Genomic DNA, 25377 nt, shown 5'->3' with positions numbered 1-25377 from the left:
ACATATAAAATAACATTTGCATATTCTTCACTCTGTGTTGCACCTTGATTTTTCATAGCCATTTGAAATTAGAGGCAACCACTGCATTTTAATCATGAATTGAAAAAAAAGTGCAATTATGCTACATAAAACATCTGTATGAAACAGAAACAGCAGGTGGCCTGAATGAGACGCAGCGGCGCTTATGGTACAGTAATAGAGCGTTTCCTTGGTTAGCTATCGCTGTAAACACAGCAGTGCTGCGCATATTAACACTAATTTAAATGCATCATACTGAGACAAAATGAAAAGAAAACATTTCTGAAAACAGTCAGTTCTCTTCCCCTCAGAAACACATTCATAAAATTCAATGTTTGGATTTTCTTCCTATATTTCGCGCATGGTGAACAGTTATCTTGTTCTGCCTGCTACAGTATTTTCTCCTCTTTGTGTCTGTCTTCAGGATCTCTGGCCTCTGTAAATGGCCGTTTACAGACTAAATATAATGTAATATTTCCACACAAATGGCATTTGGGAAAATGACTGCAGTGCAGTTTGTGTGCAAGCATGGAACAAAAGATAGTCTGAAATAAAACAAAAAATGTCCGGTAGATCGGTGCATCTGTACTCCAGTGCATAAATTCAATATAGGTTAATCATTGTTAAAGCTGCAAAGTTACTTGCCAGGATGGGTATTTTGGCACACTTTTGTATGTATTTGCCCATTCAGGCGTGTCAGAGATGCGGCTGTCTGTGCGCGCGCTGTTCACACAGAACACAGCGCGCGAGTAATGAATTGTCATTCGCGCCCAAGTGCTTTTTTATTGCTTACATTTTTAAATGAACAAGTCTTAAAAACACATGCAAATGATAAAATGTCATGACGACGATGCAGTGGCCCGATCGGGCAAGTGACAAATCCGTCTACTGTCCCGAACGTCTTTCACGCTCGCCCCGGGCCATCAGGCAGTCCTTATTGTCGAGCCCTGCTTGTACAGCCATACATCATTTTTTGAGTAAACTAATAATAATAATAATTCATTACATTTATATAGCACTTTTCTAGGCACTCAAAGCGCTTTACATTGTGAGGGGGGATCTCCTCGTCCACCACCAGTGTGCAGCATCCACCTGGTGTGATGCCTGGACAGTGATGAAGCCAATCAGCAGATATGGGGATGATTAGGAGGCCATGATGATCAGAGGACAGTGGGCAAATTTGGCCAGGATGCCGGGGTCACACCTCTACTCTTTTCGAACGACATCCTGGGATTTTTAATGACATGTCTTTCGAAAAGAGTAGAGGTGTGACCTCGGCATCCTGGCCAAATTTGCCAATTGGCCTCTGATCATCATGGCCTCCTAACCATCCCCATATCTGCTGATTGGCTTCATCACTCTGTCTCCTCTCCACCAATAAGCTGGTGTGTGTTGGGCGTTCTGGCACACTATGGCTGCCGTCGCATCATCCAGGTGGATGCTGCACACTGGTGGTGGACGAGGAGATCCCCCCTCACAATGTAAAGCGCTATATAAATGTAATGACTTATATATATTTATATATAATACACTGTACACATACTGTGAGCTAAATAACAGCACAAATATTTTGACAGTCCCTTATACTGGGCTGCTTATAATTTATGTCCCCACCAATGTCAAAATCATACATAAGCCCTTGCTTCACATAACACAAAAAGAAACTTGTCTTTGGCTTATTCTTGATTATAATACTATTACTGTAGCTGTTAATTATAATTATATTTAACAAGTCTTCTTATTAAACTGATTATACTCATTTATAATTCATATTCATATTTTTAGGGATTTTTTTTTTCTCTGTTGTGTTCTAGCAACATCAGAATTCTGAAACCCAAAATATTTTGACAATATTTAGGTGAGTTTATAATGTAATACATTTCTCATAATGTAATAATTATTACATTATGAGCTCACAATTGTATTATGTTTTGAGAAAACTATTACATTGTGAACATTTTAATGAACATTTAGTGAACATTTACATTATGCACAGTTATTACATTATGAGTTAAAGCAGGGATTAAAGTCCAAAACCTGACTTGAAATAACCTAACAAATCAAACGGGACTAAAGCAGTTTCATAAACGATAATTTAAGTTCACGCAATCTCACTAATTTGATCCAGGTTCAATAGTCGAGAATTTGATGTGCACGCTTATTCTTAAGCAGCCCTTAATGTCGATCATGGATCAAATCGATCCACCATGACAAACAGCGAATATATATGTGCTGTTTCATGCATTTGAGACATTTGTGTTTTCCCCAGTGCATAACAGACATGTCACAGTTATATTATTCATCTGTAAATGTTAGAAAGTCATGCAAATATATCCATTTTGCTGTCAGAAGTGGGCGAGGCTTACGCGAGTTAACGAGCGCTGCTGCGCGCCAAACAGACAGTGTGCGATAGGAGCGCAATAATTCTGAGTGATATATACATTTTGATAAAGTATTTGTTGTTGGACCTTAAATGTGACACATAGAATTGTAAACCCAGCAGTTTTACAATTAGAATTAGTTTCCCAGCATAAGTTGCCACAGTGACTGAGCTTGAGCTTTGGTATATTTGCTTTCGGAAACCAAATCAAGTGACAATAAGTCAGACTAACTGAAATAAGCCTGGCTTGTTTGGTAAACTTGTTTTATGAATCAGCCCCCAGGTACTGACCAGGCTCAACCCTGCTTAGAGTGGGCGACCAGTCTTGGGCTACAGGGTGATGTGGATGCCAACTAAACTAACACAATAATCCGTCCCTTACGCATCACCCAGTCAGCTGTCTGCGTACTTTTTACTATGTCAGACTTGGCAACTCATCCTAGGCTAAGCTGTCCAGGGAATGTCCTTGAGGATGTGTGGACTGTGTGCTGGTGATTTGTGGTTACTGAAGGTGGAAGAGAGATCTTGCGTACCTTAGCACAGTGTTTCCCAACTAGTAATGTGTGCCCTGACAGGTTGTCATATGTGCCGTGGAAAATTATCAAAAACTTCCTATCTCTATTATATTTTGTTATTATTGTTTTAAATCAGTGCTATTGGTCATCGTTCTGTCTGTTTGTGGGTTTTACAAATATTTAACCAATAAAAAGCATTCAAAAGAGCTTGTGACTAAACCTCGTAATGCCATTGGATCCTCAAATTTTCAGTCAAACCTCATAACTCCACCCTGCCTCCATTCAGAATGAAGTGCCATGATGCGCAGTTTGAAGACAGACGTCTTCTTCGCAATGCAAGGGTAAATAAAGAATTGATATAGACCACTGTCTATAAAGGCTAATTTTTGTGTGTTTGAAGAGCAGAGAAGAGTCTTAGCATTTTCCGTCTTGTTGTAGCCAACATAGACGTAATAAATATATCCCCAACCTTATGTTTATGGTAGCCAATATACTTTTGTATGTTTTACATAGCGGATCATATTTTTTTATCATTAGATTTTGGCCAAATGTATTAAAATATTAAACAACAAGAAAAACTGAGCGCCCATATACATTATATACATGTAGCTACAATAAACAATATAACCTATAAATTGATGAAAACATAATTAATTTGCGATTAATTTGCTGCCTCATATGCGGCCATTCTAATGACAGACAAAACCCAAAACTCTCTGTCATTTGCTTGTCAAAAACCTTGATAATGCCATTTGAGTATGATTTTCAGAAAATGTTAAGTACAAGTGTGTGATCATGTATAAAGCCAAAATACCAACTCTGACGATGCATTGTTTAATTATTGGGAAAAAAAAATACCTTCCCCCATTTTTAACCGTTTAAATTTTTTTATTTTTTTTATGCTAAGTGGTGTGCCGTGTGATTTTTTACTGAAAAAAAGTTGGGAAACACTGCCTTAGCAAATGTGTAAGCTATGCACAGTGCCGATCCTAGACTTCTGGGGGCCCTAAGCAAAACTTTGTTGGGGCCCCAAAATCCTCCCCAACCCATTAACCTATTCTTTCAGAGCAGTTTCACTGTCAACAAACAACAGTGAGTTTAAAAAAGTCAGTAATAAGAAAGAAAATGACAAACAATAGGGCAAATACAACAACAAAAAATATACAAATAAAATAAACAATTTAGCCTATAATATCCTACAGAAATTGATTAAAGTAATCAAAAGTACAAATAAAGCACTGCATAGACTTCACCATATAAATTTAACATAAATTGATTCATAAGATATGAACAATCTTCAGTGAAGAGCAGTGAATAATTATCTCCTTTTATTTTGTGGTTTGATTAACAGATGATGACAGACAGCATAACTGACTGTTTAGTGAAAAATTTGACATTTTGAAATATACAAAGCACAAATTTTGCCTGTATTTGTCCGTGTTTCACTCCATCTCGAATCACGCACACGGAAAGCGCTTGGGAAACAGCAGCTCGGTGTGCTTTTAAGTCATTTTTAGTATCGAGCAAAAACGGCATGGAGAATGTATACGACGTTACATGATTTGACTGATTTGTATGTTACGCAGAAAGGGCGACAGTCCACCGCGTTAAAGGAACATTCATGTTTTCAGAACCGCTGGCCAGTGGCCAAAATCTAAAACGAAAGTAAAATTAAATCATCTTTGAGAGCAAGGGGGCCGCCTGGTGTTTCGGGGGCCCTACGCAACATGCATTCTTTGCGTATTGAGAGGATCGGCACAAGATCTAAAAAAATCCCTTGTGTGATCTTCAAGGGAATGATCCTCCTGCTCGAGCAGTAGGAGTTGCACAGAGTGAAGGTCCATTGAGACGGAGTGAAGAGGGAAAAAAGGAACACTGCAAATAATTTTTAATTTTCCTGTTGTATTTTTACTTTTACTGTTAATTTCTTCTTCAGGTGCATCTGGTGTTGAGACAGATGGAGTCTCAGTGTCAGTGATGGAGGGCGATTTAGTCACTCTACACACTGATGTTGAAATGAACCAACAAGACCCAATGAAATGGTATTTTAATGACATTCGTATAGCTCAAATAATTGCAAATCAGAATAGGACCTGTACAGACGTTCAGTGTAATGAAGGCACTGAGAGATTCAGAGACAGACTGAAGCTGGATCATCATACGGGGGATCTCACTATCACAAACATCACAACCACAGACTCTGGAGATTATAAACTACAGACCATCAGGAGAAAAATCATTCAAAAGATCTTCCATGTTGTTGTTCATGGTGAGTCATTTAACAGCAGGCCAAATATGCATGGATCACAACATTATTAATGTGTTTATTATAGTAGTTACATTCAAAACTATTATCTTTAGATTCATTCTATTTATTCTCCTATTTTATTTCACATGCAGGCATATAATTTCTTAAAAACATTTGCCAAAAAACTGGAATCTGTGGACTAATATACACATTCAGAATAAAAAAGTAGACAAATATTGCTTTTCAGTAGTATTTATTTTTTTTAACCAAAATTGAGCTACAATCAGCTGTTGGTTTGTTTCAGATGTTCCTGCTGCTGAACAAGATGAAATTAAGAGAAAGTCAGTGAAGGAGGGAGAAGCTGTCACTTTAGACTCTCGTGTAATTAAAATACAGAATGATATGATGACGTGGTATTTTAATGACATTCTCATCACTGAAATCACTGGAGATCAGAGTAAGATCTGTACAGATGAACAGTGTAAAGAGAGATTCAGAGACAGACTGACGCTGGATCATCAGACTGGATCTCTGACCATCACAAACATCAGAATTACAGACTCTGGACTCTATCAGTTAAAGATCATCTACAGCATCCGCCTTCGTCACAGCATCAGCATCTTCAGCATAAAGAGATTCAGCATTACTGTCTATGGTGAGTGTAATTTTGTTTCATGTTTTCCTTTCACTTTTGTGTAATAGCCAGTTGTTCTCGAAATGCCTCTGTTTCATGTTGAGCTAGTGCTGTGATGTTGTTTTAGCTGTTGTTCCTCAAACACCCACCAGAAGGCACCATTTATCAGTTCAATATCAATATCATGCAACTGATGACCAAAGTAGAAATATGTAATCATTAGAAAAAGATGATGATATCATTGATTATCAGTTGGCCTCTTGTAATAATGACTGTCTGTCTTTATCACTACAGATTCAAGTCTGCTTTTAGGAGTTATAGCAGGAATATGTGCTGCTGTTGGTGTGCTGGTCGCAGTGGCGGTTTGTGTAAAGTCCTGTTGCTGCAGGAGGGACCGTAAGACGAACACTGATGTATTGTGAAATATACTATGTAAAATTCCTTTCTAAAGTAACAGTGGGGTTAAAACTTTTTTATATCAGCAGGGTGGTATGACCATGCTTTAGGGTCAGGATGTAACATGTACACTGTAAAACAGTTATCATCACTTTGAGATGGAGACTCGCCGTCAGTTTCCCGTGTTCTGACACCCAACAAAACGGACGAGCTCCTTCTGCTCTCCCGGACAATACACTGTGGAAGCTTCTGTCACGGAAACAAATTCCTCGTATGTGTAAACATACATGGCAATAAAGCTCATTCTGATTCTGATTCTGATTAAAAAGCTTACATTTTATTTAAAAATTCTGCTGATACCCTGTTCACATGAATATGCTGCTCTCCCATTTCAGTCTTTTGAAAGCACTTGGGTTATTATAGTAAACTAAAACTGAAACTAAAACCATTTCATTATTTAAAATAAAACAAATGTTAACTGAAATAAAAAGAAACTTTCAAAAAAAATTATTTGCCAAAGCAACATTTGACATTTTCATTGAGTTCAACTTTGATTACTTAAAAAAAACTGTAATTAAAAATGACAACTATTAAAAATTACCAACAATAAAAATCATTACTCAAGTCTTCAGTGTCACATTATCCTTCAGAAATCATTTTTATATGCTGACAAATCTCAAAACTCAACCACAGACTCAGAGGGTTTTATATGGGTTTCCTCACTTCTCAAGGCAACAGGTGTATAGTCCACATGCTCTTCCTCTTTCCTATTCTGTAAAAAAAAAAATATATATATATATGTATTAATAAAATACTTTAAATAAAAAAGTGACAAATTCAAAAATGTGTGTCTGTATGTATGTGAAGAATAAGAATTAAGAATAATTAAAGATTTTTTTCTTCATGTTTTTGAAAGAAATCAGTTGTACTGAACAGGGCTGCATTTATTTGATGATAAAACAGTAAAAACAGTGCGATTGGGACATATTAGTACAATAATTGTATTCTGCTTGACTATATTATAAAATGTAATTTATTCCTGTGACGAAAAGCTGAATTTACAGCATTATTTCTCTAGTCTTCAGTGTCACATGAACCTTTTACATATCCACAAAAATAAGCAGCACAGCTGTTTAAAACATTGATGATGAGAAATGAGCAGCAAATCAGCAAACAGCTGCTAAAAATTCAGATTTGCATCAGAAATAAATTACATTTTAAAATAGAACACAGGAAGCAGCCAGTTTAAAGGGATAATTCAAGTCAAGTCACCTTTTATCATTATTGTGCCTTATACTGTACAGATTGTTTCAAAGCAGCTTGAGAGTGATGCAAACAGAGATCACGTCTGATCAGTTCTTCACCATTTACTTACCCTTACATCATTCCAAACCCAGAATGGGCCCAGAATTTTTACACTCAGTTTCACAATAGGTTGTTCGCACGTGATGTCACTGATGACGCGCGAAATGCAGCGGGTGGGCAGGAAGTGATTTTTCTCCGTAGGAATCACTAGCAGAAACTCAAAATGCCTGTGTTTTGCGTTGTTTATGGATGCTCAGATTGGCCAAACCGAGAAACCACAAGGAGCTTTTTATTGTGTACGAAAATATGTTGTTCATAAGTGGGGGAAAGTCAAGAAATTGATTGAAAAATGCAGGAAAAAGTGGCTTGTAAACCTGCGTCTGCGGTCAGGAGGAGCTCTTAATATAAGATATAATAATATATTAAGATATTAATAAAGATATAAACAGATTGGGCTGCCACCTCTCACGCATTCAGCGTGAGACAGTCAGAATGCACTCAGTGCTAAACGCCACACGTGGGCACAATGTAAATAAGATAATATTTGCATTTCAGAGAGCTCCATCAATTATAAAGGAACAACGTGAGATTGCGATAAATTGAAGTGAGTGACAGCTTTTTAGTGATTATGTGGAAGCGCTATTTGCTCGCTTTCTAGGCTATAATCAATTCAGAATTTACAGGTGCATCTCAATAAATTAGAATGTCGTGGAAAAGTTCATCTCATTTTCCTCTTGACAATACCCCATAGATTCTCTATGGGGTTCAGGTCTGGTGAGTTTGCTGGCCAGTCAAACACACCAGCCACATACCCTGTACATATGCAGCAAAGTTTCAGGAGTGAATTAAAAAAAAGAACGGATGAGATGGGGGAAAGTCCGTACTGTACTGTTTTAGGTATGAGGCATTTTATATATATAGCGCTTTCATTGTATTACTGTGTACACCCAACGTGCTTTACAATCATATGAGGGGATCTCTCTTCAACCACCACGCTATTACAAGAGAAAGGTATTTATAATCACAACATATGTTGGATGTGATCCTTATGTTATGAAGAGGAGCGATTTTTAAGCTAAATTGAAATAATTGCCTGCCATTGAGGCGGTGGATATAGGCTAAGCAACTAACCCTGACTGTAAACAAGCTATTTCGAAAGTGAATCCCATATTTATATGAGGGATGTGGAATATAGGCTACAGTATCTCCTGTAACTCCTGAAACTTTGCAGTACAGGGTATGTGGCTGTTCCTGTTAGCAACACGTAAAACAACTTTTATTTAAATTCTGAATCGATTATAGCCTGGAAAGCGAGCAAATAGCGCTTTCATATAACGCTAATCACTAAAAAGCTGTCACTCACTTCAATTTATCGCAATCTCACGATTCCGTGATATGAAGCTCTCAGAACTGCAAACAATATCTTATTTACATCGTGTCTATGTGTGGCGTTTAGCATTCAGTGAATTCTGACAGTGTCACCCTGTATCTATTTATATATTTCTTTATTAATATCTTAATATATTATTATATCTTATATTAACCATTTGCACACACATTATCCGGCTTCGCTCCTCCTAACCGCAGACGCAGGTTTACAAGCCACTTTTTCCTGCGTTTTTCAATCAATTTCTTGACTTTTCCCCACTTATGAACAACACATTTCCGTACACAATAAAAGCTCATTGTGGTTTCTCGGTTTGGCCGATTTGAGCATCCATAAACAACGCAAAACACAGGCATTTTGAGTTTCTACTAGTGATCTCTATGGAGAAAAATCACTTCCTGCCCACCCGCTGCATTTCGCGCGTCATCAGAATCACGTGATTGCAAACAACCTATTCCATAAAGCTCAATTCCATAAAATGACAGGATACAAAAAGGCTCCAAAAATTCTAATAGCATTTATATTTTGTATTGTGTCATTTTTATGGTAGTGATATGGTAGTGAGTGATGTTAAAAATTAGTGATTAAAAATATATAAATGTGATTAGGCCTATAAAGGGAGAGGTCCATACCTGCTTTTGTAAATCGGTGCCTATAACATCTGACAGAAAACGTCTTCGAGACATATTGCAGTTGAGCAACTGCAAAAACTTAAATATTACATCTTGCAGATGAAAATGCCTACATCAAATAAACTTCTCTGTGATGTACAACCGGTGATGACCAAATTGTCCCCCTGTATTTGAAATTCTTGCACTGCTCTGCTGCACTCCATTAGCTACGCAGCGCTCTGTTTGTTGTTATAGGATGACAAAATGGTTTAAAAGAGCTCGTCAATGTCAAAATGATTGAGACGGCCAATCAAATCAAAGTGGGCAGTGTTTACTTCTCACAGAAGCACAGCGTGCAATTCCAGCGCAGAGCGTCATTTTTGATGTTTAAAAAGAGTGAGGTAAGATGGAAAGAGCAAAACATTTCATAGTTGACAACTGTTTTACAATTAAAATGTTAAACGACTGATGATAATATCCAGGGATGGAAACTACTCCATTTTTTTCTCAAATATTGAATTGAAAATTTTAATTGGTAAACGAATAGAAAGCTCAAGACTAGAAGTATTTCTTATCCTAGTGGACGGCATTGGAAATGCAGCCTTCATCTGTCAGTTCAAATGGGAGATCACGAGCATCGGAGGAAGTTCATTAAACATGGCATTTTTCCTCAGAATGCTCCGATCTCCAGTTCTGAGAAGTTTGGAGTGGACTTTGTGTCCACAAGATATAGGGATGTTAGTCATTATCATGGGCAACATATATATTAAATTGTACTGGAATGTTTAATAGATTAAATTATGAAATAACATTTGGACTATCAATAAAAATAAAAAGGAGGCTTTTATAATTATCGGATATTGTGCTGGTGTGTGTAATGGATTATTATTACAGACAAAAACGCAAGCGCACACTGATCGAAATCTGACTTACTGCTGAAATCATACAGAGACACACGACATGAATAAATGATCTTACCGATTTATGTGCATTTCTTTTGTAGAACACTGGCTCAGTGTAAGTTATCTCGTCATCATGAGTCTCAACTGTTTCAGCGGCAATAATAGATGGATTAAAACAACAAAACGTCTTAACTAGACCTGTTTCTTTATAACATGTTATTAGGGTTTGTCAAAGCTAAAGTGTTAATGCAAACAATTAGTTAAATGTTTAACGCTGCACTTTTTAAAAACGGCATTTACAAATTGAATTTAAATTTGTAACTTTTTCTCTCACAAAGTCCCAATAAGTACATGTTTATGATTAAACATGAAGATACATTACTTACAAATAATTTGTATATCAAACCCAGACGCTTAACACAAGTGAAGTCCTTTGCATTCTTTGTATGGTGAAATGTTTTTAAGTGGAACATCTGGAACATCATCATTCATAGAGATGAACACCATTGCATCTTTACACAGGTAAGATTATGTTGCAACCGTAAGGTGTGGGCAAAGTTGTATTATTGAATTGTGTTTCAGTGTTTTGATGCAGTTTGCGAAATGCAGAATCTGTGTTTGTGCTAATGAGATGAGTAAAGATAGCTGCCCAGTGCCATTATATAGATATGGATATGTATTCTGACATGAGTGTAAATCCACAGGAACCGCCAAACCCAATAACTACATATTATTATTATTTTTTCTTATAAAAAGGGACTAGACAATGTTAGCTACAAGAATTATGAGAATAATTGTGATTAAATGGTAATTAAAGCTATCAATTAATCAAAATATTTAGAGAATAATTTTATTTAATAGTATTGTTTTGTTTGTAACACTTGCCTTCTTGATCAGTTTTTCTATATTTCTTGTAGATCCAGAAGATCACGACTGTGGCAGCAACAAACAGAGATACTGCAGCCGGAATAGAGATCATCACTAAATAAAATAAAGGTAGGCCCTGATCTGTAATGGACAAAATTAGCTGTTAGTGTACTGAATCTGTTTGTCTGATCTACAACAATCACTATCAAACACCAGCACTGTATAACTGTGAGATATCAGCTTAGTAAATGAACATTAATGTCAACACTGGCATACCTGCACATGACTGACAGAGTTCAGTAATGTTGAGGTGTTGAGTCTGGTTGCTGATGGTATTGTTGAGCACACAGCTGTAGGTGTTTTTCTCCTGATATTCCACCTCCAGAGGTAGAGAGAGACTGATGCTGAGATCAGACACACTGATGCTGGACAATAAACTGTTTCCTTTGTACCAAGAGAGAGTCACATGACCCACATTCACCTCTGAACACACCAATGAACAATATGATGATGATGATGATGATGATGAACAATCTCTGGTAATGTTAGGAACAGGCAGACGAGCTGCAAAACATGAGAGAATGAGAAGAAAAAAATGGATTTCCACTTGTTCCTCATTTCAATCAATCAGTCAATAAATAAATATGTAAGAATGAAAGAACTCTGGTTTACACTTATTATTATTATTATTAAACTTTATTTGAAAAGGGACCATGTACAATTTTAACATAAATGTTTCCATTTCATGCATTGTACCGAATTTAGCCAATGGCTAGTTTTCATCCGCGGTCCCTTGGCAGTTAATCATAATCACAGATAAACATAAGAACAAAATAACAAACACATACAATACAGTAATAATTATACACATCCCTTCAGAGCCAAAAAAGAACAGTAAAGATAACGTTCAGTTAAGCCACAACTGTATCAGTGTTTAGAGATTTGAATTGCTTTTAAATAAAATTTTTGTTTTAATTTAAACATGTCAATAGATGTGCACATCCTTATGTCTTCTGGTATGTGTTCCAGTGAATAATAGCTTTCACTGAGAAAGATGATAACCCAAAGGCAGAATGACGAAAAGGAACAACACAATCACTAGTAGATGATGATCTAGTAGATCTTACAGAGACTGTAGAGCGAAAATGCACAAAATCACGAAGTACAGAAGGGGCTAAACCATTTAAAATTGTATATACCATACACAAATTTGAGAAAAGTCTAAAATTATCAAAGCTCAAAAAAAGGTATTTCTCGAGAACCCTACAGTGGTGATATTGGTTAGGCTTTTTGTCTAGAGTTTTTAAGGTCTGTTTATAAAGAGATTTTAAAGGTTTAATAACAGTTTATCCTGCTTGACCCCAACATGTCAGAAAGTATGACAGATGAGAAAAGATTGTAGCATGCATAAAAGTCTTGGCTACATCAGTGGTAGACATTGTCTAATTTGTCTGAAATTGATCAAGTTATATGTTATAGTCCTCACCAATTTCTTTACATGTTTTTTTTTAACTAAGATTTGGATCCAGCGCTAAACCAAGATAATTAAACTCAGTAACAATTTCTATATTTTCACCATTTATGAAAATATCTGCATTGGAAGAACACACACTAATTTTAGAAAAAAAAAAAAAACTTTTGTTTTATCAGTGTTCAAGGTAAGACACGATTGCTCTAACCACTGTGTAATACTTTCCATAGCAGCATTTAGCTTTCAGCTGCTAACTCTGCTGTTCTCGCATGTGTAAAAATAACAGTATCGTCAGCATACATTTGCACTTGTATCCCTTCGCACTGCTGTGGGAGATCATTAATGTACAAACTAAATAATAAAGGGCTTAATATTGATCCTTGGGGTACACCCATTGTACAGTTTAGGTTATTGGAGTGAACCCCTTTAATTTTTACACATTGCTGTCTATTTGATAAATATGATGATATAAATATGCACTAAGGTGCTTACAATGGCAGTGAACAAGGCAGATCCGTAAACATAAAACATTATTTGTTTCAATACTAAAGCCACAAGACATTAACAACATATGTTAACATGATTTTAACATGAAAAATCACTTAATAACCTTTTCTTTGTAAAATTATCTAATTTTACGTTATTTAACTTTGTCACTTTGATAATTTTTGGAACTGTAAAACCCTGACTGTAAAAAATATAATTTAGACAGCTTCACAGTTCAAATACACATTTTAAGAGAACAATTAATATGTGTTTTTATTAAATCATAAGCTTCTCATTTCCACTTTTAAATCCTCCAAACATTGATCCTATTGATTTCCACTGTAAGCATCTTGATTTATTTTTTATTTTTTTTAATGAGGGAGGAGTTAAAATTCATTATTGCAGTAATCAACATTATGCCAAAAATGCTATCAACTGAGCTTAACTTATGTTGAACCTAAATATTCCTTTAATAAAACAATAATACGTGAAAGCTTTAAAAATAAAGATCTCCACTCACCGTAGACAGAAACACTGAATGTTTTAGATGACAATTTTACTCCACTTATCTGTAGTTGATAGTCTCCAGTATGTTGAGTTGTGATGTTTGTGATGGTCAGAGATCCAGTTTGTTTGTCCAGCTTCAGTCTGTCTCTGAATCTCCCATCAGGAACATCATCAAATATGGAGAAGATTCCAGCCTCTCTATTTATTTGAGCTAAAATAAACTTTTCTGCTCCAAAATTCCACAGTATTTCGTCGTCCTCATATATTTTAATATTGTCAGTGTTTAGAGTGACATAATCTCCCTCCATCAATGATACTGTCTCACCAAACACACCTGATGAACATTGAAAAAGTTTTGTCACAGATTAGGGCTCAGTTTACAAAGCCTGAAATCAGTTTGTAATGGTTTTAAATATGAATTGAAGAACAGCATCAGAGACAGAAATGTAAGATATTTAGAACAACACGAGATTTGAACACAGCAGATGAAAATATTTAAATTCAACAATATACCAACAGTAGAGGCAGCTTTATTACTGTGTAATGGAAAAAAAATGAAGCCATAAATATAAGTTTAAAACTTACCAATCAGGCGCCACCAGCACATACAGAACAAAATAAACATGTGAAACATTTTATTCAACAGTTCAGAGTCTGATCTAATGAGACTCTCTACCAAAAAAAAAAAAAACAGCAGAACGGTGTGTGAATCCTCCCACGACAGTTTGACCCTCCTCGTTCTCACACACACACACACACACACACACACACTGAACGCATGTTATATATAGTTACATATAAATGTTCTTAAGACTTTAGATGTTTATTTAGTGAAAAACATTCTTAATTTTTATCATTTTGAATGTTAAATTTTGTATTTATTTTCATTTTATATTTGTTGTCTGACTATGTTAATAGCTAAACGTATTAGAGTATTGTTTGTATTTTAAATGAACTATATTTCATGGTCAAATAGAGCCTAAATCTAATGATTTTAAAAACTCTAGTGATTTTAAATGTGTTTATTTCTTTTTTTTCTCAGATTTTGTGTGTGGAATAATCAAAGTACACTGAAAAATGGTAAACTAAAAATGGCAACACATGTATTACCAAGTTTTATTCAAGTTTAAAATATTTTAAGATCATTGAATCAACCTACAGCAGATGCATTCATTTATACAAACAACCTAATTTTAAATCAGGGTTAAATCAGGTGAAAATAGCTCTTTTAAGTAACAATTGCAGGTTACCACTTTTTACAGTGAACAATGTCTCTCATCTCACATGACCAGGTTTACTGAAATATACACTGGCACTCACAGCTCAGTCTCTGAGTCAAACTGAAACCTGCTGTGGTTGGTTTTCTTAAGAAACTTGGTTTGATCTTTTGGCTCACAAAGCATCTCTTGCAAGACATTGGGCATTGAGAACGTATGTGTTTAGTTTGTAGAAGAGGGGCTTCTTCCTGTCCTGCTTAAGTCTACGGTAACAACAGACCAAGATGAGAAACTGACTTACTGTATATTCCTCTTCAAAGCATATGCAGGTGCATTCATGCAAACATTCATGCAGAAGTTCAGTTTATACAGAACCTTAGGGTTCTAGACTAATTTTTATGCTCTCTTTATGCCAAAAAGGTTTTATAAAGAGAGATGTAGGCTATATTTTATCTTTATAATGTAACAGCAATATATATATACTCAGTGTTCAAAAAAACTTTGGTGGTTATAGTTATAACGAATAAGAAGAAGAAAGAAAGCAAGCAAGCAAGAAAGAAAGAAAGAAAGAACATAAGATAACGTCTAAATCTTTTAGTGATTAATCAGTTTTCCAGCCTTGAAAGGATAATATTCAGGAGGGACTAGAGTCTATGGAAATATGCTGTAATCACTACTTGGTTGCATGAACGCACCTGCATATGCCTTGAGTAGGAGTGAGTAAAGGATGTGGGTTATGTGGTGATCTTGAAGTTGCACATGCATGTCCATGACACTTTGCCTCTATACCCAAAACTAAGTGTTCATTCGTTTTAAACAATTCACCTCTGTGGTGTAAGTGGTGTAAGGACACATTAGCTGAACTTACTCAAGTTTTACGCATATGAACTGATTTTAATGAGCTTGTGTAGAAAAGATGCATGTGTTATTAAGACTGTTTGGCCGTTGTTGCAGAAGGAGGTCACTGAAAGGTCATTAGAAACCTCACTCACAGATGTGCTACTGTTTATGCAGTATAACTGAACAAAATGATTTTAATGCTTTGTAATTACTGAACCAAGCAATTGTAGCTTCACGATAAAGGCACAGACTGATTCAATAATACATGACAATATATTCAGACTACAAGTGTGCACTTGTGAATGACCTTAAAACCTTTATTTTTTTTCTCAGCATATCATTGCATTCAAAAAATAAAATGTTGGGTTTACTTTAAGTTAAGTCATAATATTTAAAGTACTATGTAACTTGTGATGTTAAACTAACTGCCTGCAATGATTTAGGTGGTGGGTAATGTAGGGACTATCTTACACCTCTAATCTTTCTGAGAAAGACCCTGGGGTTCATATTAACCATACCACAAGGTGCCTTTTTACAGTATAGTTTATTAGGAGCCACTCAAAACACAGGATGAGCTCCCTCTGCTGGCCTCACTAATACCTCTTCCAGCAGCAACCTGGTCTTCCCAGAACATCTCCCATCAGGTACTGACCCGACTCAACCCTGCTTAGCTTCAGTGGGTGTGCAGGTGAAAGCTTCAGGTTGCTGCTGCTGTCTTGTGCAGCCAGTCTCTTCAAGCATCCCAGAGCTTTCCAGCCTTAGACCAGCATCACTGTCTTTGAAATGTTGTTCATTGGCATTTAGTAGTTCAACTTTATCTTCTCATCCAGTCATATATATTAGGCCCATTACTGATGCTTTCAAATGATAGAAATGCACCTGAGAGCTGCTGTTTCCAAAAAAAAATAAAAATCTGTTAAATCAATATCATACAAATGATGACCAGAGTATGGTGTAAATTTGTTTATGGTTAGGACTCTTTACATAGGATTTTAAACAAATCATTTGTTTGATGTGTGTTCAGTTGTTGTGTTATGAACTCACCGTCTGACTTCCTGTCTAGATAAAACTGCTTTACAGTGAAATGGAGGACTGAATCAATCCAGCAAACCTAAAACAATCAAAGTTTTATATTTCTGAAATGTAAGGTTAATCTTTAATCTTTAGTTAGGCTACATTTATCCTTTTTGTTGGCATAAGTAACTGATAGTAAATCTAGTTCCCAGCATGCTTTGCTTGATAATAACAAAATAATAATAACAATAATAATAACAAAATCAAAACCTCAACTAGGCCTACACAATAAATGATCGCGAATATATAAAATAAACAGACAATATAACTGGTTAAAAAATCACATTATTCAGTGGTCTCTTACTGTCTTGTTTGTGTCTGTGAAATCTTAATAGCTAATGTTTGAATTAATCTATATAAATAATGCCTACCAAATATAATAAAACGCCAAATTATAGACTATATGTATTAATTTAAGAAACATAGCAGTCATCAAAATAAAAAAGTAAACTACAGCATTAAGAGCTGTTTTGCTCAAAATCGTTCAAATTTTTAGACGAAACGGATTAGTATGTACTAACACTATCAAACAGCATTTACACAGCACTTTACAAACAGCGCTAATACAGATTAAAGAACGTGACGACAACACGTCTCTACGTCTTCGCGCTGCAGTGTGTAGGGAGCCTCCCAAGTTATATTTTCACTTTCATTCGTGACACAACGGTTTCTTAATGCACCAGTACGCTGGATAACAACCGCCGTAAAACAATGATAATGGGTAATAAGAAGAAGACACAATGGCTTCGGGTTTACTGAAGAGAAAGAACATAGGACTATGTATCCAAATTTGCATTTATTCTTTAGAAAACCTAATGAAAATGAAGCTTCTCTTTATTTTGCAGCTATTGCTCTGGTGTTTACTCGACCATGGTAAAACATTCAGGCTTAATATCTTTCTTTCGGTGTTCTAACGAGTTGTGCTAGCCGAAATGTGCGGTTAAAACGGTGTTTTCAGTAACAAGTAGCCTACAAACATGCGTAGGATGCTTCGTGGGCTCAACAGAAGCTGTCAGAAAGGTTTAGGACTGCGTCAGGGATGGTTTGGTAATCTGTTATAACGGGTTACATCATGCAGGAACTCCATCCAGCCCATTGGTTTGTCTTCTGGATTAACAGTATTCTGTAAACTGCATTGACGAGGTAAATTGGGAAACACCGTGACAAAAACTTAATTCAGCATCATCCTTGTAGTAATTTATCTTGCTGTTACTAACACTGTGGAAAAGAAATGTATTTATTGTAAATGTTACAATTAGACTATTATACTTATTAAATTGGGAAATATCACTTTTGTCACTTTAGTTTATGTGTTTATGATATTTCCTTATGACATTCCATAGTTTATTATTATTATTATTATAATTATTATTATACCCCTGGCAATAAGGAACATGGTTTTACGTGTGACTACCATACCATAATTTATTTATTTTATTTACAAAACATAGGTGAGTTAATAGGCGGGGAAATAACTGGACAGAAGGTGCTACCAGCAATGAGCAGGGTTGCCAGGTCTGCAAAGCCAAACCAGCCCAATTCTTATATTTGACAGTAATGCATATCATTTGTGTTTTGCAGTAATTTATTTATTTGTGCATGACCATGGCAAGGAGGCATTTATGGAGATATTTTTGTCTGTACTACTTGATGTGAATCATTTTGCAGACAGACAGCTCTCGGTGGGTGAGGCATGTCACTAGTCAGTGATCTCTGATTATAACGGCAAATTCAATTATTCCTCCACAGGCACCACACCTCAAGACATTGTTCAGATGTTTTATTTCATGACATTTGTCAGGTTTTTGTCCTTAAAATGCTCTTGTGTGTAATTATTTCTTACACATCTCATCCCAAGCCTCTGATGTTAATTCCAAAACATCATTTTAGAGTTAGTCTTGCATCTCAGCTGTAACACAAATTTCTAGTTTCTAATTGCATTAATAATTTTCTTAGTGTTTTTCTCTCAGACCTGGGTACTTTTCATCATTCTTATTGTCTTCTTAATGTGTTGACTAGTCTCACTTCTTTCCAGATTTATCCAGAGCTGATGTGATGTGTTGGCTGTTTTTTTTATTTTATATATATATATAGTATGTAAATATAATCTATAGCTATTTGCACTTAGTGTAAATAGCATAGCGCTAAAAAATGCTGCTATTTGCACTTAGTGCATAAGGTGCATATTACTTTCTTCATCAGAAAATAAATGCATATTTTTAATCGGCAGCTGCTATTTGCACTAAGTGTAAATAGCGATAGAGGCTATTTACACTTAGTGCAAATAGCAGCTGCCGATTAAAAATATGCATTTATTTTCTGATGAAGAAAGTAATATGCACCTTATGCACTAAGTGCAAATAGCAGCATTTTTTAGCGCTATGCTATTTACACTAAGTGCAAATAGCTATAGATTATATTTACACTATGTAAAAATAGCAGGATTTTTGCTATTTATACGACTTATTGCAAATAGTGGCAATATCTGCACCTCAGTATTGTAGTACATTATAAAACAGTATGCAATAATAACTTATTGAGTGTAAATTTAAATTTTAATTCAAATGATTAAATGGATGCCACCTTATTGGGACAATAAAGCCCTCCCTACTAGTGGTCGACCGAGATTTGTTTTTTTTGACAGCTGATGCCGATATCTTGGAAAGCAGGATGGCCGATATAAAGCCGATATAATTGTATTTATTTTAATTAATATTTAAGAAATTTGAAATCATTTGAAAATGGATTAAAAAATAAATGTGTAAAATAAACATACTTATACTTTAGATGACAAAGTATTTCTCATAAGTAAACACTGTAACCAACAGGGCACTCAGTATTCTGGAAAGTTTGTGTGCATTGGGAATCATATTTTTTCAAATAAAGCCAACGTAACACTCATTTTACATACAGCACACAGTGGAAATTACATATCATGACAGTGGGCAAATGTATAAAGTGCAGCATAAGTTTAAAATGTGTCGATCGCGCATCTCCAGTGAAGCTGAACTCTCCTCCTGTCCGCATTCAATTCACACGGACCGACCGTCACGCAGAGAACACGCGATCATGCAGGATACAAATGCACTCTTCACAAGATCTCACAGCTGGATTTGACTAAGTTTGCAAGGTTTGTGAAATTAAATGTTCATTAGACATTCAAAGTTTTTTTTTAATTATGTAAATGCATATTTGCTGAATGCTGACAGCAAACGAGAAAGTATGTTTGCCTTTCTATTACTAATAATATTTTAATTCCTTTGTTTAACCGTTCTACCTGATTATTAGACAGACTTCTGTTCGTATTAGACAGAGCTGTTAATGATAACAGCAAACAAGAGGGAGAATGTAAACACTGTGTGCGCAGGCGCTGCCGTTCTCAGCGGCGTCAAAATAAAAAGTTTGTCGCGCCTTCAAAATAAAAGTCGAACGCATCGGCCAAACAGAAAAAACATCGGCCGATGCCGATATGTAGTTAAAAAAAAAAAAAAAAGATTCTCATTATTTACCTACCTTGATGCCATCCAAGGTGCATATTACTTTCTTCGTCAGAACATAAATGCATATTTTTAATCGGCAGCTGCTATTTGCACTAAGTGTAAATAGCGATTTACACTTATTACACTTAGTGCAAATAGCAGCTGCCGATTAAAAATATGCATTTATTTTCTGATGAAGAGCACCTTATGCACCTTGGATGGCATCAAGGTAGGTAAATAATGAGAATCTTTTTTTTTTTTTTTTAACTACAATAGCAGGATTTTTGCTATTTATACGACTTATTGCAAATAGTGGAATTATCTGCACCTCAGTATTGTAGTACATTATAAAACAGTATGCAATAATAACTTATTGAGTGTAAATTTAAATTTTAATTCAAATGATTAAATGGATGCCACCTTATTGGGACAATAAAGCCCTCCCTACTAGTGGTCGACCGAGATTTGTTTTTTTTGACAGCTGATGCCGATATCTTGGAAAGCAGGATGGCCGATATAAAGCCGATATAATTGTATTTATTTTAATTAATATTTAAGAAATTTGAAATCATTTGAAAATGGATTAAAAAATAAATGTGTAAAATAAACATACTTATACTTTAGATGACAAAGTATTTCTCATAAGTAAACACTGTAACCAACAGGGCACTCAGTATTCTGGAAAGTTTGTGTGCATTGGGAATCATATTTTTTCAAATAAAGCCAACGTAACACTCATTTTACATACAGCACACAGTGGAAATTACATATCATGACAGTGGGCAAATGTATAAAGTGCAGCATAAGTTTAAAATGTGTCGATCGCGCATCTCCAGTGAAGCTGAACTCTCCTCCTGTCCGCATTCAATTCACACGGACCGACCGTCACGCAGAGAACACGCGATCATGCAGGATACAAATGCACTCTTCACAAGATCTCACAGCTGGATTTGACTAAGTTTGCAAGGTTTGTGAAATTAAATGTTCATTAGACATTCAAAGTTTTTTTTTAATTATGTAAATGCGTATTTGCTGAATGCTGACAGCAAACGAGAAAGTATGTTTGCCTTTCTATTACTAATAATATTTTAATTCCTTTGTTTAACCGTTCTACCTGATTATTAGACAGACTTCTGTTCGTATTAGACAGAGCTGTTAATGATAACAGCAAACAAGAGGGAGAATGTAAACACTGTGTGCGCAGGCGCTGCCGTTCTCAGCGGCGTCAAAATAAAAAGTTTGTCGCGCCTTCAAAATAAAAGTCGAACGCATCGGCCAAACAGAAAAAACATCGGCCATTGCCGATATTTGAAAAATGCCAAATATCGGGTGACATATCGGTCTTGGCGATATATCGGTCGACCACTACTCCCTACACCTACCCTAACCCTACCCGATACTTTATTTTCACCAAAAGGCGGATTAGAACCCGGGTCGACTGCGTCAAAATGAGTACGACACACGTTTTACCATCTGTGTCATTGGAGCTGACCACAGTCTATTGTCTTTTGTAACGATGACATCTCAACTTGAAAGGATTCTGTTTGAAATGTCTGAACTTTCACATGAATTTCATTCTCTATTGCAATCAAAGCATCGCATTCTACTTCTCACATGAACACGCTAACATGCATTGCACAACTAAGAGATAAATTGAGTGCTGACAGAAAGATAATTTTTTAGTTCAAGCTGTATTTATGTATTTATTTCATAGACAAACCTATCATTTTGCTACATAAGACATTCATTGATCAGGAGGTGCATCCATAACATTTGGACTCTAAATTATTGTTGCATGGTATGAATCTACAGATCTCAAATTTCTTTCTAAAATGGTTGTGGTCTGCTAAAGAAAGGGAATAGCATCAGGGTAAATGAATAATGAGATTTTTTTTAATTTTTGAACCAATTCAAAGCAGGGTTTGTGCTGGTTAATGCAAGCATTATTTTTACTTTTTCAGTTTGTGTCAGTTTCAGACAATATGTCAGTTTTTTTGGTCTGTGTTTTAATAAATAGCAAATGATGTACCATAATCTATTTCTCCTTTATTTATTTTTTTTCTCTCCATCTAGTGAAAATATTGTTTGACATGCTTATCATACATTACTTACTATGGATACTAGAGATGTTGATTATATATTGTATATTTAATGTATTATTTTTTTAAAGAAATTAATTTAGTGTTTTGTGTTATAATTAGTGGAAAACGGTATAGAAATGGTAAAAGTATGGTGGATAGTGGGAAATTGCAGCGCAGCTGTAAAATTTAAAAATGAATCACAATGCATTAAGAGCCAGGGGTGTAAACTTTTAAACATCATAATTTGTTTAAAGATCATATTTTTTATTTTATTTAGTACTGACCTTTAGTACAGTAGCTACATAATATATTTACATGTTTTCCAGAAGACAAAATAAGTATTTTCCCCGATCATCCAAAGGCTCTTATGTCTTCTTTTATTTATTTTCAAAATCATACAGTCACTGGAAAGGGTTCAAATATGCAGGAGATGCTGGAAAACTGTGTTTAACTGCTCAGGACAAACAAGGGCCTCATGAACAATTATCACAAACATAACAACAGATTTTGATCATTTAAATAGTGGCAGTATTAAGCATCAAGGGTATGTAAACTTTTGAACTAGTTCATTTGTGTATTATTATAGTACTTTCTTCAAGGCAAAGTTTTTGACATATCAAATTGTGTCACCATTAATGCAGAGGAACAGAGTAGTTTTATTTAATAGAATCTGCATTAATTGGAAAGAAATAGCGAATTAATTAAAAAAAAAAAGATTAATTTCTTCTTCAGGTGCATCTGGTCTTGATACAGACAGAGTGTTTTTGATGGAGGGAGAATCAGTCACTCTACACACTGGTGTTAAAACAAACCAACAAGAGAGAATCAGATGGTATTTCAATGACACTCGCATCGCTCAAATCACTGGAGATCCCAGTAAGACCTGCACAGATGTTCAGTGTAATGAAGGCACTGAGAGATTCAGAGACAGACTGAAGCTGGATCATCAGACTGGATCTCTGACCATCATGAACATCAGCACCACAGACTCTGGACTTTATAAACTACTGATGAGCAGCAGCAACAACGACAGAGAAAATAGCTTTAGTGTTATTGTACATGGTGAGTCATGATTGAAAGGTACTCTCGTACATGTAAATCACATCATTCATATGTTATTAGTTGTAATTTTGCTGTGAAATTTAGAGCTGATTTTACTTCTTACTTGTATAATAATTTACATACAGTATATAGATGATTTAATCAAAAACAGATTTACTGTTAAAGCAGAATTTGTAGACTTAAATATCAATTTGGTTCAGTATGATTTAAAAAAAAAAAAATGTTATTGGTTATTAGTTTTATCAGTTACTTTCTAATAATCATCTATTTAAATCCATATCTTATTTCACAGACTATTCTTTTTTTTTTTTCACCCACCAGGAATCCAAAGTGCAAATGATTTGGTTTAAAATGTGTTTAATAGGAGAAAATGTGAATAAATGTTGCTTTTTAGACAGAATGTCAAGAGGTCATGTTTTATTACTTTCATATATCTACAGTTCTTTAGTATTGTGTGATGTTTCCCCCAAAAAAAATCCAGCAGCTGTTGGTTTGTGTTTCAGATGTTCCTGCTGCTGAACGAGATAAAATGAAGAGAAAGTCAGTGAAGGAGGGAGAATCTGTTACTTTAGATTCAGATGGAGTAAAAAACCCAAATGATTTAAAGATGTGGTATTTTAATAACATTCTCATGGCTGAAATCACTGGAGATCAGAGTAAGATCTGTACAGATGATCACAGATGCTGTTGCAGGGCTTAGCCACGCCCAATACTGTTCCTTCTCATGCATGAATCCCATGTTTCCAGTGAGGCGTATTCCTGCAAGTTTTAATACTGTCTTATAAAGTGTCGTACCACAAACACTGTTCAAAATAAAACATTTTCATCCATACCAAGGTTACTTATAAACTGTGTTTATAAGCACAGAATCTCGATAAATGTTGCTTTACAGATTGACGATAAAGAAACCTAAAATAGTGTTAATGTCATATTGTCTCATATTATGATCACAAGATTATTCAAAAAGTGCTTGGTGAAATTATAAAACACTAATTTATATTTTTCTGTAGTAATACATTGTAATTTGTTTCTTGTGTAGTAATACAAATACATTATGCATGTCTATGTGTAATGCATGTATGGGTCAATAATACATTTTTAATTCTGCAGAGACTTTTCTAAGTCTGTATGAATAAAGATAGATCGACAGAATTCTTTTAAGCACAATTCATTTTTTATTTTGCACATTTAATGTTGTTTCTTCTGAATTTCTTAAGATCCAAGAAATGAATCTGCTAAATAATTTTTCATAGTTTGTTCCTATTGAAGAGTTTCGATTGGTGTTTCAGATGTTCCTGCTGCTGGAATGAAGAGAAAGGCAGTGACGGAGGGAGAATCTGTCACTTTAGACACTCCTGAAGAAAAAAAAACAAATGATGTGATGGCGTGGTTTTTTAATGACATTCTCATCGCTGAAATCACTGGAGATCAGAGTAAGATCTGTACAGATGATCAGTGTGATGAGAGATTCAGAGACAGACTGAAGCTGGATCAGACTGGATTTCTTACCATCATAAACACCAGAACTACAGACTCTGGACTTTATCAACTACTGATCAACAGCAGCAGATGCGGCATCATTAAAACATTCAGAGTTACTGTGTCTGGTGAGTATCATTAGTCATTCAGTGCTTTTTCACTTGAACAGTTTTAGAAAACTGATGTATTTATATCGACTCAGTAAATGTTTTCGTTGTGGCCTGTTTGAAGAAGTGAGCTTTGACTCAATATTACAATATAACTGAAATCAAATCTATTATCTTCAGATGCATATCTGACAGACAGTTGTCACATTAAGTTTTTGAGTTCTTAGATGGTCTCGCTGTGCGATGTTACGGCGTGGGGGCGCTTTGTCGCGCTCACCAAGGTGAAAGCCAAAGTTCCTTTTGAGTGTGAG

General features: G+C 35.4%; 1 protein-coding gene across 1 annotated transcript in view; it reads left to right on the top strand.

Annotated features, from left to right (window-relative positions):
* Positions 1–25377, top strand: part of LOC107690500 (uncharacterized) — a 300658-nt gene that overhangs the window by 19065 nt on the left and 256216 nt on the right. Inside the window, exons 3-5 of the mRNA XM_016488857.1 lie at positions 4850–5182; positions 23151–23480; positions 23984–24043. Of these exons, the coding sequence (XP_016344343.1) occupies positions 4850–5182; positions 23151–23480; positions 23984–24043 (723 nt within the window). The remainder of the gene's footprint in view (positions 1–4849; positions 5183–23150; positions 23481–23983; positions 24044–25377) is intronic.

The sequence above is a fragment of the Sinocyclocheilus anshuiensis genome, unplaced genomic scaffold (genome assembly GCF_001515605.1).
Source record: "Sinocyclocheilus anshuiensis isolate Anshui unplaced genomic scaffold, SAMN03320099.WGS_v1.1 scaffold1985, whole genome shotgun sequence".
NCBI classification, from domain to species: Eukaryota; Metazoa; Chordata; class Actinopteri; order Cypriniformes; family Cyprinidae; genus Sinocyclocheilus; species Sinocyclocheilus anshuiensis.
Note: the sequence above shows the minus strand (reverse complement) of the source record. Positions and strands in the feature narration are given on the sequence as shown.